The 15,039-nt window shown below is 42.8% G+C and overlaps 2 protein-coding genes across 15 annotated transcripts; one reads left to right on the top strand and one right to left on the bottom strand.

Moving 5' to 3' along the window:
- Positions 1 to 586: 586 nt before the first annotated feature.
- Positions 587 to 1,471, bottom strand: LOC131272134 (NADH dehydrogenase [ubiquinone] 1 alpha subcomplex subunit 7-like). The gene is made up of 4 exons (XM_058273775.1): positions 1,330 to 1,471; positions 1,155 to 1,243; positions 999 to 1,091; positions 587 to 939 (listed from the first exon to the last, which is right to left on the bottom strand). The coding sequence occupies exons 1-4, from the start codon at positions 1,393 to 1,395 to the stop codon at positions 885 to 887; spliced, it is 303 nt and encodes a 100-aa protein (XP_058129758.1). The 5' UTR covers positions 1,396 to 1,471; the 3' UTR covers positions 587 to 884.
- A 480-nt stretch (positions 1,472 to 1,951) lies between these two features.
- LOC131261428 (sex-lethal homolog) lies at positions 1,952 to 13,535 on the top strand. Of its 14 annotated transcripts, none has more exons than XM_058263641.1 (7): positions 1,952 to 2,017; positions 3,052 to 3,521; positions 4,590 to 4,635; positions 6,066 to 6,422; positions 7,556 to 7,848; positions 8,003 to 8,166; positions 13,260 to 13,395. In XM_058263641.1, the coding sequence occupies exons 2-7, from the start codon at positions 3,475 to 3,477 to the stop codon at positions 13,340 to 13,342; spliced, it is 990 nt and encodes a 329-aa protein (XP_058119624.1). In that variant the 5' UTR covers positions 1,952 to 2,017; positions 3,052 to 3,474; the 3' UTR covers positions 13,343 to 13,395. The 14 variants fall into 14 exon arrangements, 13 of the variants coding, with proteins under 13 accessions (XP_058119624.1, XP_058120182.1, XP_058120025.1 ...); XR_009178215.1 differs by lacking the exons at positions 1,952 to 2,017; positions 13,260 to 13,395 and adding exons at positions 2,024 to 2,238; positions 9,312 to 9,660 and having other exon boundaries at positions 8,003 to 9,257; XM_058264199.1 differs by lacking the exon at positions 1,952 to 2,017 and adding an exon at positions 2,024 to 2,238 and having other exon boundaries at positions 4,593 to 4,635; positions 6,093 to 6,422; positions 13,260 to 13,535.
- The last annotated feature ends 1,504 nt before the right edge of the window (positions 13,536 to 15,039 follow it).

Here is a 15,039-nt window from a genome sequence, read left to right as displayed (position 1 = left end):
GCACTCTCCATTATATTCCAAGACCGCTCCAGACGATAGCACAATACGAGCGATGAAACCGAATAGATCTAACCCATGTGTATCCACTTATTACTCAAACAATAATCTCTCCGTGCCCAGCATTTGCAACCCGACCTGGTTGATAATCGAAAAGTACGAATTTGAATGCGTCCATATTTAGCAAACACATTGTAACAGAGCAGTACCACAAAAAACACAAAAGTGAAGCAATTATTATATGACAAGCACGCAATTACCATAGCAGCAAAGTTTAAACATTTTACAACCATCGGAAACAGTTAAGAGATGACTAGAGAGTGGTGGAGAGAAAATGTCGACCAGACAAACGGGAAGAACGGTTTACTATGGATAGAAATAAAGCGGAGCAACTATGTCGAAGGCATGTTCATTTCCCGATAAAGGAAACCAGGCAAAATGGTAAAACATAAATCAAAGAGTGCTGTGCAATAAATACGCACTAGTGTTGAGTTTAGACAACTTAACGTAGCGCCATCAATTGAATGACAATTTACAATTGGAACCAGAAAAGTTACTAACAAAACGCAGTTATTAAGAGAAAATCAAAAACTTCAAAAAAATATATTATGAGAAAAAAACCTAGTACGTACGCATTGTTTCAAGTTTTCATTTTTGCTGTTTTCTACTAACGAAGTATCACGCAATGCAAGATACGATCGAAGGGGAGGAAAACCCCACTATCTGTTTTGTAGGTTAATAAACGTGAATAAAAATAATGCCTACCGAAATCTTGTTGATTTTGATTGTTTTTTAACGTCGTTTGTTTAACGTACACACCTCATTTATTGTTGCCAACTTGGTTACAATTAGTGATCTCTAGTTTGCCATTTCATGATACCGGTTATTTAGTGTTTGTCCCAGCCGTAAGATTTACCGGGAGTTGGCAATTTGGCAGCGGTTCTGTAAAAAAGGGACAATCATTAACATTCTGACAATTCCTAAATGTCCTGCATAGTTACCCCTTTTCGGCAAGCAGCTTCTGTGAGGTCAAATCCACCGGGGGAGCCACTTCCCGGCGAGCATCACGAAGTACGTAGTGGTTTGCAGAAAGTCTATCAAGAGGAAAAGAAAATTAGCTCGATTGGACTCGTTTCCAGGATCACTTCATTGCTTACTTGTGGGCCGGTCCATCAGGTAGATTTGGTGGTGGTTGAGTTCTGGCAGCAATTCCGTCCTCGAAACGAAGGGCATTGTTGTGTTTTCTCTACGAAACCGATAGTGGCGAGTTACATAATGTGAAATCCTGGGAGCTTATTAGACCCTAACCGTGGCACAATTGGGATTACTTACACCGAGCAGGAAATTACGCAGCTCCTGCAGCATTGGCGAAATATCGCGACGTACGATCTTCGACATTTTCAATCGGAAAAGGCTGCGAAGTCAGTCGAATCGAGGATAGTACTGAATTACACAGCTGTCTGGGAGTTTGTTCAAAATATTCAATGTTTTGATTTGGCTGTTGTGACTGACAGTTTCTGTTCGTTCGATTCTCGGTGCGTTTATAATGTACTTTTCAGAGCTTCTCGATTCATAAAAGAAACCCCAACAACCAACCTAATGCTGAGTTTGCAGATGTAAGTTTTAGTAAAAAAAAACACTTATTGAAGAACAAAATATCGGTTATCAATCAATTGATTTAATGTTACGAAATTGACGAATGATACTATTGACTGCTATGAATCTTAACACATGCAAATTCGGTTTAAATTACCTAAGATAACGGTTGAAAACTTCTTAAGATCTTAGTACCCTCGTTTTGTAGCTAAAGTAGTTCAGCCTGAACATGTATTCGACTTTAGTGTGCAGGTCCTGACACAGGGCACTGCAAAAATTAATTTCATGACTACAGGTTAGCCGGACAGGTGGGAGCACTGCTTAATTTCTACGTCTGTCAAATGTTGTTTGGTCAGCAGCAGAACAAGCAGCAGAAAAAGCACCAGCAGCAGAAGCAGTGAAAAGCAGCAGTAGTGGTTGGTCGGTCGGTAGACTGAAGCAGTAGAAGTGAAGGAATTCGCAGTTCGCAAGCGATTTTTGCACCAAAGCGGTGTATTTCCCTTCTTTGGACATCAGAGCTCACTGTCCATCGTGATCGACCGCGTTATTTTCACTCGTCCGCTTCCGTTCAGAACGGGTCTGGTAGCATTTACCAGTGTTCGCGTAGAGCTGTGGAAAAGACCAAACCAGAAGAAAAGTGCATGGGTACGCGACGCTTCGGCGAATAGCATCGTAGGAAATTGGGATTTGGATGCAAGCAGAATTTTCCGAGCGCATCACATTTGTAGATTCGGTGCAGAACAGGAGGATAACTGCAGCGGCAGCAGTCATTAGCGATAATTATCTGTGCTTTCGGCAGAAACACTGTGGCAAAGAGACAAGGCCTCCCAAGGAGGCACACAGGAGGCCCTCCCCGCAGCGCCTATCATTTGTGTCCCCGAGTTCGTCGACTGTCAGCGACGGAATTCTGCCGTCATAGGAGATATTCTAGTTTCATCACGCTAAGCTGCCTTCGATTTCGGAAAAATCGTTGCGTTGACCGCGAGTAAGGAGTTTTCGGCGTCTCTCAGTTTCCCGGGTAATCTACGGAAACATCTTGCTTCTTGGAACCTTCGATTGTCCGTGCGTGCATTTGTGTCTGTTTTATCCAAGGTGAAAATTCAGCTACCCAAGTGTTTTCCACATTCCCTGGTGACTATGTTGTTTCAGTGCTAAGCATAGTTTATATTATCTTTTTCTCAACTCCGCCTAATTTCCATCTAAACGACAACCCTCACAGATAGAAGCTATATCGTTTCGCAAAGGCTGTTTGATAGCCTACTTTTGTTCTTGCCCCCCCGGACAGTCCAAGCCCACGAGTGGAAAACGGCAGTAAATGCATTAGCAACGGCCTGCAGAAACGGAGAAGGCACAGCATTATATTAAAGTACGGTACGGTTGTGAGTGTATCGAGGAAAACTTATCTTTTTTCTTCTCGCGCGATTCGCGTCGTTTCGGCGATTTTCATACGTTTTTCAGCTCAGTGTCGATTTGTTCGTGTTTTGTTTTCCACATCATTAGTACGTTATCAGTGAGCCCCATACACAACGACGGCGACCGAGCGAGGACGACAGGACGACAGGGCAGCCTGCTGGGCTCTGTGTGTGCGAGTGGTTTTCCTGCTGGCGCTTGCTAGTGTGCACCACTAGCCCCGTAGCAGCGTCATCGTCATTTTCGTCGTCCTAGTGCTGCCTGCCTGTGATGGTCAATCCTGCGATAAAGCAATCAGGGTCGTGCGCCGTGTAGCATCGAACGAGGATAACACAAAAAACAAACCAGCAGTGAGAAAGAAAGAAAGATAGAGGAAAGTGCGAGAGTGTGCGGAGTACCGAAAATAATCGACAAATCTTCCACGGGCAGCCCCAGGAGCACGGAGAGCAGCAGCCTACTATCAGAAGGAAAATGTATAGTAAAATGAATGGATATCCTTCGTCATCCTTTCGATCAAGGTACGGGCGGGCTGCTTTTTGGGCATGATTCAACCAGCATACCAGCGTACTACATGACCTAGAAAAAAAGAACTGATTCCATTAGAGCGCGTTTATGCGTGCGTGTGTGTGTGCGTTTGTAGTGTGCTCGAGTTTATGTGTAAATGCTCTCCTTCTTCAACTTAAGGACCTGTTTTGAAAAACCAATTCTAACCCGTGTCAAAGAAAACATCGACAAAGAAGCAACGGCGACGTACGAATGTCGTGGGGTGTCAGACGAAGGCCAGAAGGAGTGGAGAGTGTTTTTGGGAAGATAAAAAACGGCATGTGCATGCATGCCAGCAGTGGAAAAAAAGGATGCTCATCAGCAACGAACGCGGGAAAGGAGTGACAACATGCGAGGCGACGCGCACACAAATCGATAAAAATGATCCACTTTGAAATAATAATAAAGTCGTCCTCTCGGTGGTGTATAGTAAGAGGACGGCCGACGCTCAATATGCCATCGGAACGTCCCAGGCAGTGGCTCGTGGGGAGCGGGGACCAGTGGAACAAGTGTGCTGCTGCTGTATGCTTTACATCCGTTCTCATCTCCCAGGCCACCCCCTGCCATGAAGTGATGTGTATTTATGTGTGCTACACAGTTATCCTGGCGTCAAGTCCTTGTCACTCTAATCACTGGCCTCTCGCACCCATGCGCACGACACTCTCCACCCACCCGCTCTCCTTTCTGCCCAGGCCGATGTGGAATCACCCAATACTATGGCCACTAGAACGAGAATCGTACTATCGTCCTCGTTGATGTTTTTCTTTTTCGTTTTTATTTTAAGGAGAAATGCATGCACTCAAGCACATGGACACAGAGCATGGACGTACGAATAGCACACCACTCTCATACGCCAAGGATGGACGAATGAAAATTGTCCTTATTATTTCAATTTGCTTCTCCCATTTGCAAATATGTACCATTTAGCAACTCAATACTTACGATATCCTTATGTTCTTGTTTTCTTTATACCTTTTTTTTCTTTCTCTTTCATCGACAATTATACACACACACACACACATCTATATTATGGAATTATGTAGCAGTGGCCGCCTGTGGGGAATGTCACATTCGCTTCCATCCGGAATGGTATGATTTGCCTGTTTATTTCCAATCCTCACTCGCCATGCGCTCGTCCCGCCGCTAACGGTGTGTGCACCGGGGTTTTACTGGTGGCTCTGGTGGGGACAGACCAAGGGAGGACGGTGGTAAAAACTCCTGGCTCGAGAGCATCATCAACGGAGGGGCTCGTAAATCTTTCGAGGATATCGTGAAAATTTTCCACCATGGCTCGCGCGGGACGACACACGTTTGTCCGCCGACAATGCGCGTCCGATAAATATCGGTTTTATACCGTACATCTGCAACCAGAGCGATCCGGGCCACGCGCCGTCACGAGCGTATCACGTCAGCTGGCGACAACCTGTCCAGCGAGGAATGCTGCATTACGGCGGCCGTACCGTGCCATGGTGACGTCGACGACGAGGCGTCCGCGCCCGGGGGACGACACATGACGATGCTTATGCTGCTGCTACTACTCGTGCTGATGCTCCGAGCCAGTGTAGAGCGCACATATTCTTTTGCCTTTCCAAATCTCGTCTAACTCCTTCCGCTGGTTCCTTCGCTTGTGCCGTCTTGTGTTTGGCCAGCAATTGGTAAGGGACCTAAAAAGCACCACCATTAAAGGATTGAGTTGTTAGAAAGACCGATTGAGGCTGAATTTTCCAGTCGATTGGTTGTCGTACGGCTAGCATAGAACGAACATTTTATTTAAATTTACATCTGAAAGTGAAGATAGGGTTCGATTATTCAGTCTAGCCATTTAAACGACAGCATCAGGATAATGTCAGTCGACTATGTCTTTAACAATCTCGAACACCTTGGTGAATACTCAATACTGAATAGAAATTGTTGTACAATGTGTGAAATTTATGGTAAATTAATTTTTAGGTTGTATCATTTGTTGTGATGCAAATTAATTAGAACAAATGTGATGCAAATTATATGATGTGAAGCAAACTCATTTGTTGTGATGCAAATTAATTAGAACTTTTGATTTCTGCGATTTTATTAAAGTTCAGGTGACGAATCAAATACGGTTTAAATGCTAAATTTCGTAAAGTTAGATATTGGACGCTATAATCCTTACAATATGGCCCCCTCATAGATAGAATCAAAGCAAAATAGAGTTCTATGCTAGATGACTTATGACAAGTCTGGTAAACGTTTTTCTTTGTGTCCGTTGTACACGTTGTTTAATTGTCTGTTGTTATCTGAAGAAATATGTTCATGTTTTTCATTTGAGTTTGTTACCCGCACCGAGAGATCACTTTACGAAGAAAATCTATACTTCATTTAAAAAAATCCAAAGCCTGGCGTTACAAATGGCCTAGGAAGTTTTTGCTATCCGTCTCTGCCCACCACCTCCACCAACCGGTCGCGCACCCGTGAACCGGCCACCGTGCGTGTGCGTGCCGTGCCGCGCCGTCAAAAGTTCAAATTGTTCTGAAATGTTCCAGTCAAACTACGCCAACTACCCGCTTCAGGATGCCGACTTTTCGTCCTACTCGCGGCCCCGCATGTACGGCGACATGCCGTCGAGCAGCACGTTCGGCGGTGGGAACCCGTCGACCCCGCACCATCACCACAACCACCACCACCAGCAGCACCAGCATCACAGCCAGCACCACCACCACACGTCCTCGTCCAGCACGAGCTCGCTGACCGGCATGAACTTCGGTCCCGGCTCCTCTGGGCACGCCGGTACCAACCTGATCGTCAACTATCTGCCGCAGGACATGACGGAGCGGGAGATGTACGCGATGTTCTCCGCCATGGGCCCCATCGAGAGCTGCCGACTGATGAGAGATCTAAAGGTATGCAACGGGACGAACTGTGTTGGGTCCTCCACGGTGGTGCCCCGGCGCCACCGTACGATGACTACTTAGTTCTCTTGTTGAAGAGATCCTTTGCCGCAGAATAGGGATGCCGCCGTCAGGGAGCAAAATAATAACCATTTTCCGATTGCTTCTTCTAACGTTGCTTCCCCCCGTGTCGGTTACCTCCCACCTGGTGGTGGTTCCTTTTTCGGATGTGCCGCTCCGAAGGGTCATTATAGTCACATCCGTAGGCGTCCTGCCCCCGAGAGAAGCACCGCTATCGCGGGGCACGACGGTCGAGGCAGCAAAGTCATTAGTATCTCTGCCCGATGTGACTCTGCAGTAATTTAGCATTAGAAAGAACATAATTGCGGCTTACATGTAATGTGGCCCAGCCCCCTCCCCGGTATGTCCTCAACGTTCCCAGTCACCCCCTAACCTCCACCCGGTTTAACGACGATGGAAATGTGGCAAGAAGCCGATTGGGAGATTATATCGATTCTTTCTTATTTGCCTAGAGACACATTTCGTTGCACGTTTCGCTTCACGGCGTCGTTCAGTGCATTGGTTGCTGGTGGGGGTTTATTTTGCTGCTGGCCCGTTTAGTGTGTTACATGACCACATTACGTATGATCGGGTAGTACGCGAAACCTATTTTGCTTACAACTTAATCTATTTTTAAACTTCTCGGAAACCATCCGGTAGCACATTCTTTTGCCCGTTTATTGATGCGCCGAAAAGAATTGATTGGAATGATTCCAATGCTGCAGGTGTACCTAGAACGATTTTTGGGAATCCGAAGGGCATTTTTTGTTTGTGGAAATGGTTGTTTTTAATGGTATACCTGTGAGTATTCGAAGTTGCGTACAACTAGGCCTAGGAAATTACGAAAAGCGATCGATTGATACTCGATGGAGTATCACCAGTTCGAAGCCGTTAGTGTTAAACTAGATATTTTACCCAGCAATCCATAACCTCAAACTGGCTACATCCCGGTGTGTGGTACGGGCCGTGATTGTGCTAGTCTATTGTTTTCTTCTGCTTGTTCTCCTCCTCCTTTTCGTCTCTGTTTTTTCCCCCGTTAACCGTCCCCGGCGACCGACCATTCGGCGTCTGCTTGGGCCCCTAAGCAGACTGGTTACAGCTATGGCTTCGGCTTCGTCAACTATATGACGGAGGACGCGGCACAGCGGGCGATCAAGTGTCTGAACGGCTACCCGGTGCGGAACAAGCGCCTAAAGGTGTCGTACGCTCGACCCCAAAGCGACGACATCAAGGAGACGAACCTTTACATCACCAACCTCCCGCGGACGATCACCGAGGAGCAGCTGGACATTATCTTCGGCAAGTACGGTACCATCGTGCAGAAGAACATCCTGCGGGATAAGCTGACCGGGCAGCCGCGTGGTGTGGCGTTCGTACGGTATGTAATGATATTCTGAACCGGACGATTGGACTTTCTCTACCCACTTCCAGGAAGCATGGGGAATGGTCCTACCAAAACAAAAAAATAACGAACCAGCAAATGATCAACTTGTTTGACGGCATCGTGCTTCTCCGGTTTTCTCTTCTTCAAGGTTTAACAAACGCGAGGAAGCTCAGGAAGCGATATCGGCCCTCAACAACGTAATCCCGCAGGGTGGCACCCAGCCGCTGATAGTGCGCGTCGCGGAGGACCACGGCCGGGCCAAGGCGGCCCTGTACGTACCCTCGTACAACTCTATCGTGCACAACAATAGAGGTAGAGTACGAATGCGCAATACTCCGTACTGAATAATCACCTTCTTCCGCCCTTCCACTACAAAACAAACAACCGTCATAGAGACACACATTAGAAACAATCCTTCATCTCCATCTCCCACCAACCATTTACACCACTACCCTCCGGCCCCTTTTTGTACTACTTCGTCCCCGGAATGGACGAACTGCGATGTTCTTGCTTGCCTTTTTTGTTATGTTGCATCGAGCACAGCCACCATCATCGCATTCCGGAGGTTCTGTGCTGCATAATGTAGAGGATGCCAAAGAATTCGCATCCAAACGTAGAATTGGAATTCGTTTATTTTCATCGCCTTCTTCTTTTTGCAAGATTTATTTAATTTATCTCGAAACAAAAAAAAAGATAAACTAATGATTCTAGCGCCACGATCAGTGTTCTAATGATCTGATCCAAGGGCGATTGTCACATTTTCTTTAGCTTGACGACCGTTTGAAGAAATTTTTCTTCTTTGTATAGCTTATCTTCTTAATACAGAGGGTCTAAATACGAACCCACGATGCTTTTGGTTAAGGTTTAATCAATTTTAGACCCCCCCCCCCCCCCTGCTCTCAAAACATCTAGATCACATAAACATTAGCTATTGGAACCTTGTTCATGCTTGTTTCTGCGATGTTAGAAAATTTATTCAATTTCTGTTGTTACTGTGTCTCTTAAATCCTCTCGGTTTTTCTTTTGTTCGTTATAAAATCCGTTTAAATTGCTGTTTTAGTACTCTTTCAATTTCATTTTCCGACTTATTTATAGTAACGTTTATTGAATTGGAACAAAACCATTGGTTGCAGAAAAAAACCTTTGCATGATAACATAATATAAAATATGACACGTTCTCGAAAAGAAGGGTATCCGCGCAAGTGAAGCGTGGGAAGAGACTGTACCGAAACAGGGGTTTACTGACCATTGGGAGTGAGGCTTATGTATAGAGCAACAGCGTGTTAGTAGATAATGTTTAGCCCCCACGATATTCTCCTTCAAGTCGAGGACTAAATTCGGGCGATAAACCATTTACAACGTACTTGAATGATAATGGCGAACATATCAGGAGTAAGGAAGAGGTCTGAAAGGTTACTGTCATCTGTAGGGTTTTAGGCCATGGATTGTATGTAGAGATCTCTCCCGAAAGCCTGCCGGGATGCAGGGATGGTCAACGAAATTCGTGGAATACTTCTGCACGATTTTCTTTTGCTTTCTGCAATTGAAGGAACATTTGTGGCATCTGTGAGATTTTGTTTTACGTCTTAATTTAGTTTCTTAACCGTTCGTTGGTTCATATGCCCGTGCTTTCCTTAAAACTGTTGACTACATTAGAGGACTACTACATGGGAAACTTCGTTTCATCCCTAGTGAAATGACAAACAAAATGATATAGAGGTACATCTACTGTATGTATAGTTTAACTGTGCGTAGAGGATCGATATCTAAAAAGCAAATTTAAAAAAAAATGTAAAATATGTGTGTGTTTTATTTTTTAGTTTTTTTTTTGTTATAGGAAGAATCATATAATTATATAATAAAATAATATTACAATTAAATAATGTCGTGGGCACGTGCAGTATGTATCGGCAGGATCTACCTTTATTAGGAAAAAATCGTATAGGCAGATCCTTCCTGAAGATGCTGTACTGCTATCGGTATTGTTAACAAATTGATATGTTTATGGTTTTTTTTCATCATTATACGTTATTTTTATATGAATCACTTCTTATGACTTTGTTTTTAAGGAAACCATTGATATCTTACTAAAAATTATCTGATTTAATTTCGACTAGTCTAATACAAATGTAGCATATCTTTCAATTTTTGTGTTATTCCCAAAGCGTCAGCATATGTTCTACGATATATAACATATGTTCTATGATTCTTTATCCTCGATGATTTTATACATAGTAAACAAGCAGTTATATTTCGTGGATAAGTGATTCCCGTTAGGGCATTAGTGTTTTCATCGTTTATTTTTGGATCTAATTGACGTATGCAATGTGCAATCGATTTGAAACATGATAGTATCGGCTAAGCCACCGCAAACAATCGGTGGCGCATTACATTCGCACCATAGTTTGACTCTAGAAATTGAATTTAATATCAGACAGATGGAATTAGAGCAATAAATGGTCATCAGAAGGCTCCAAGTAGAGCTGTAACATATCGCACAGCGTAGTTAGTAGCATTAGAAAAGGCGTTTAATAAAACCCGTTAGCTGTGGAGCTGAAATGAACGAAAATAGCGTCATTAATTTAGAAAACACTGAGATATTTTTTTTTATAGGACAACGGGGTATGTATAATGATGGAGGAGATGTGATTTGTGTTTTTTTTTCTTTAGATACAAGATGTAGAGGTGTTACCAGATAGAAAACCAGATGTGCGTGTGAGACACGTGCTTTTTGCGCTCGGGAAACTGCAGGATTACCCTGCCCCATTCGATCTGCGCTAACCTTAATCGACCAGCACAGGATTAAACTTTGTAATTTCTCTTTATTTTATAAACACACACATACACCAATCGATGTACTGCTTATGTGCGTAGCGTTGTAGTGCAGCTTGAGTGAATAGATGTTATGTTTGATGTTATTGCTTTTCGCGCCAACCCTACGACTCTCCTTCGAATAGCACCATTCACGAAGATAGTTTTCAAAACCGTTCATTAGCCCATCCGAGTTGGCCACTGCATCGACACACTGCTTTCGCTATGCCGCCGTGTAGAAATGCTACGTAGAGCAAAAGTGTCGTAGATGAAAAATATTTTTTTCTTTGCCCCCGCAAGCTTTGGTGTAATCTATAGAAATACACCAATCGTCTATTTGCAGCGAAGTTTTACGTTCCTCTAGTCCTACAAGTCCTGTTTGCGGAGGTGATCATAACAATTTCTTAGTTGTTTATGTGTTCCAGCACGCTGCATTTGTTGTTGTTCCTACCCGACGTTGTTGAAGCGTGTACGGGAAGGAGGGCTGTGTATGTTCATATATCCATCCTGCTAATGCTTCAGTCATGTTCGTCCCATGTAGTACACCACCATGGCGAACAGTCGTACCATTTACTACCGTCAGCTCCGTAAAACTACACAAACTATTTTCGGGATGCTTCTAGAGTATCCTTTGGAGAAACTTGCATATCTGTCTACATTACTATTCATCAAACATCTTCCAGAGAGTGGAGATTTCTGGGTACCCAACAACGGACCTATTGCCTGAATTGGTTCAGCAGGACACATTTGATAACGTGAAATTTTGCATTGTTTTTCTTCTCTTTCTCCCTCTCTTTCTCTTTTTCTCTCTATTTACAATCGTTGGTCGTTTTTCGTTTCCATTCGCCGAAACATTGTATTCTTGTTGGGCGGCTCCATCTGCTTCTTCTCCACACGCCAACTTCCACACCAACCACAGCCGATGGATTGGACTTTAGCAACAGGAACAAGATTGATTCGTATCCTTACTGATATTTAAGGTACTATTAGATAGTAACTAGGATAGCTCGGCCACTAGTGTGGCCTGTGTTTGCGTGTTTGTGTGCGTGTGTGATCGCGATCGCCTGAAAACAGGGCACCTGCCAAAGCTAAAATACAGCGTAGACGACTGGCCGATGCACGCGGTATCATCGCAGAGCAGAAGGAAATCAAGGGAATTTGTTCCTCCGGTACCAAAGTAACAAATTAAGTCGTCGAATCATGCGGGGTCGGTACGGCAAACGTTGGGCGGGCGAACGCAACTATAACACTGTGAGATTATCATATAAGACTTTTTATACAACTTCAAGCATAGGCAAAAGCGAAAACTCACTATTATTAACTGCAGAGACTGTGGGAGCATCGTCGTGAGGTGTGTAAATTTGAGTGAAAACTGTTGAGCTAAACCTGAAACCAAAAACAAAAAAAAAGATTACAACAACGGAAACTATCTTCCGTACCATTAAGCTGTTTGGCAGGTGGATCAGGAGAAGCATTTATATCAGCGGTAGTATATGAGCTAGAACCATGAACGCCGTAATGCGTAATGCTCAGACACCAGAAAATAGGTCTTCCCATGGGATTGGAATTCAGCAACGATTAGAGAATAGGTTAGGGTCCAGGTTGAAGAACTGATAAATTTGAAGAAATATTTAAAAGGCTACCATGACACTTCTCTGTACCAATGACCAACGTCAGCTAGAGGATTTCTTTAACCGTGATGGGCCGTGCAGTGACCACTACTAGAACTACCGTGCATCTGCTAGGCGCTGCTATCAGTGACCTCCAACAACTTTCCAATGGTTTCTTTATAGCACCTAGATACACACATGAAGTGGACACTCTAATGGCCAACTATAACTTTACTAGGGATCTGTACATGTAGCCTACCCTGCATGACTCCCAAAAACGTATAATTCTCCCGAATTCTTCCATCAGTGTAGTGTTTATAACCGCTATCTAAAGTTCCCCTGTGTGGGCCTACTTTGATGCAATGACGCTGACGTTTAACAAAAAATTTTAAACTCAATAATTTGCGCTAAAAGATGTTGTTTACTATTTCAGAACTACCGTTCGTAAAAACTGGGTCTAGTTCAGAATTCAGCTTTCTAGACAAATTCGAAATCGTAAGAAGAGTTGAAACATTTGTGAAATAGTCTATTTATTTGAATGAAATTATAGTTGAGCAAGCAAAGACGATTTCAACAATATAAGGACTGCAAAAAGTCGATGCGTAAGAAAACAAAAAATCCGTTCCGTTTGTTTAAATACAACTTTGAGTGATTTAATTATCTTCAATTTTAGTGCTGTGGTATCGTTTGAATGTTTTACATTAAAATTATGTTTTGCTTTATACGATTAAAAAATCTCATCATAGTAAACCTACCTTCTGGCTCTTTTATATCCCGATTCCTCATTTTCGGTCCCTTTTCCTTACCTCCGTCATCGGTATGCACGAACTCGACGACATTTCACTAACCGAAATAATGATCTTTCTTCTCGTTCTTCTTCTTCTTCTTACCATCCATGATCACCCATCCGAATCCCCCCATCGCAATCCAACCCCATATGCTTTCACCCGTGTACTATACGCTTCTTTGCCACCCACCTTTCAGCCCTTCCACGCCAGAACTCGATGAAGTACAATGATCGGTCGAGTGGCCTGCTGCGATCGCACCATTCGTTAATATTTTACTAACCTGAGCAATTTCTAGGATAATCTGAGCAAACGAGGCTTTCCTTCGTTGTCCCTCGGCCGAAGGAAATTCATTGCGCGTGAATTGAGGAGACACCAGCAATCGAGAGGACAGACATACAAGGGGGAACTAAAGGCTCGATCATTGTTTTAATGTTTGGCGTATTTTAGGGGTCAGCAGCTGTGCGCGTATGTTTCTTAATGTGTTACAATGATCGAACGTGACTCGCGCAACGGAGATCGATGCGAAACAAACGAAACCAAACTCTACGCATTCGACGGCGGTAGAACTACAGGTTGTAATTGAGTAAAGAGAATGAACAAACTCCGAAACACGAGAAATGTTTGAAATCAATAGTTCTATTCTTTCTCCAAACTCACACGAATAAAACAAAAGCATAAAACGACAAATTAACGAGCGACTTGCAAAGTGAAATGTTGTGGTGATCGGCAATAAATATAGTTGTGAGACTAGGATAACATCGATTCAAAAAACAGAAACAAAAACAAAAAGGTAGTGAAAAATAGTTACACAATCCAGTAGAGATGTGATGAAAACAAATTTTATACAAGCCCGGTGTTCAAGCAAGATAGGGTGGTGGGGTGTTGCGACCCCACGATAATTGTTCCTGTGTTGCCGATAAAGCTTCTCATTGCGCTGTTTTAATGCTAAAAAATTTGTTATACTTTTATGTTTCTCTTGATTGTTCACTTAAAATGCTCTGTCGAGGTTTGTAACTGAGGTAACTGAGACTAGAACTCGTTTTTCATTTATGTCATAGAAACAAATCAAACATCTTCTACATATTAACACTATACTCGACTCATACGAACAAAACAGGGTTTTACAAAATCATACTAGCAACACAAAAAAAACATAACTGAAAGATCACCTTAACTTACCAATTGATTAAGAACTGTTTTTACGATGCTTATGTTTTCAAACTAATTTTTAAATGTACTAAAAGGTTATGGTAACTCGCTAAGTGATGATAATTGTTTAATGTAACAGAATTCGTAGTAGAATATTTGTGCATAGTTAAACGGCCATTTTGGGCAATATATAATATTATTTTTCATTGTGTTGTTTGCTTCAAACAAGCACTTCTTTTTTTTACAATATTTGCCCTTCATCGGCAAACTACATGGTTGCAGGAGGCAAAAGTCTGCCAATTTCATTCCAGCTGCGATTCATAGCCATACATCTTCTACTAGAAGTATATAATAATAGTAGTTGCAAAACAAACAAAACTGGACAGAACAAAAAATCTTACCGCGACAGGTGTGTAGAGGAATTTATCTCAAGCCTAATGATATAAACCGATCAGTAAATTTAATTAAATCTCAACCTTACGGATCAACTATTTTGGAGTTCTATCTAAAACGCGTGCAGGTGGTAGCAGACCGAAGCACCATACCGAAAAAAAATATATACATATATTGACATGAAAAGGGTTTAAAGATATATAGATTATATACAACCAGAACAGAACAGGTGCAAGATCCCATTCCACTTTAAATACTTTAACTTTATCGAACAAAAATCGTAAACGGCATTAGGCCGTCGCTTCTCTTCCTTCTTTGATATTCTCTCTTAGGCAGTGTGTCTCTTTGCAATGCAATTGCGTTTGTAAAATTCCCTTACCAAATTAACAAGAAAAAAAAACTAATACATAAAATAAAACTATACGAAAAAACAA

This window comes from Anopheles coustani, chromosome 3, assembly GCF_943734705.1.
Source record: "Anopheles coustani chromosome 3, idAnoCousDA_361_x.2, whole genome shotgun sequence".
Classification (NCBI taxonomy): Eukaryota; Metazoa; Arthropoda; class Insecta; order Diptera; family Culicidae; genus Anopheles; species Anopheles coustani.
This window is presented reverse-complemented; position numbering and strand designations above follow the sequence as displayed.

Excerpts from the sequence above, each read along its gene's own strand:
- LOC131272134 (XM_058273775.1), bottom strand. The coding sequence starts at position 1,395 with ATGTCGAAGATCGTACGTCGCGATATTTCGCCAATGCTGCAGGAGCTG. Across the intron at positions 1,244-1,329 it reads TGCGTAATTTCCTGCTCGGT|AGAAAACACAACAATGCCCT; the intron begins GTAAGTAATCCC and ends TCGGTTTCGTAG. Across the intron at positions 1,092-1,154 it reads CCTGATGGACCGGCCCACAA|ACTTTCTGCAAACCACTACG; the intron begins GTAAGCAATGAA and ends TCCTCTTGATAG.
- LOC131261428 (XM_058263641.1), top strand. The coding sequence starts at position 3,475 with ATGTATAGTAAAATGAATGGATATCCTTCGTCATCCTTTCGATCAAG. Across the intron at positions 3,522-4,589 it reads TCGTCATCCTTTCGATCAAG|CAGTGGCCGCCTGTGGGGAA; the intron begins GTACGGGCGGGC and ends GGAATTATGTAG. Across the intron at positions 7,849-8,002 it reads CGTGGTGTGGCGTTCGTACG|GTTTAACAAACGCGAGGAAG; the intron begins GTATGTAATGAT and ends CTCTTCTTCAAG.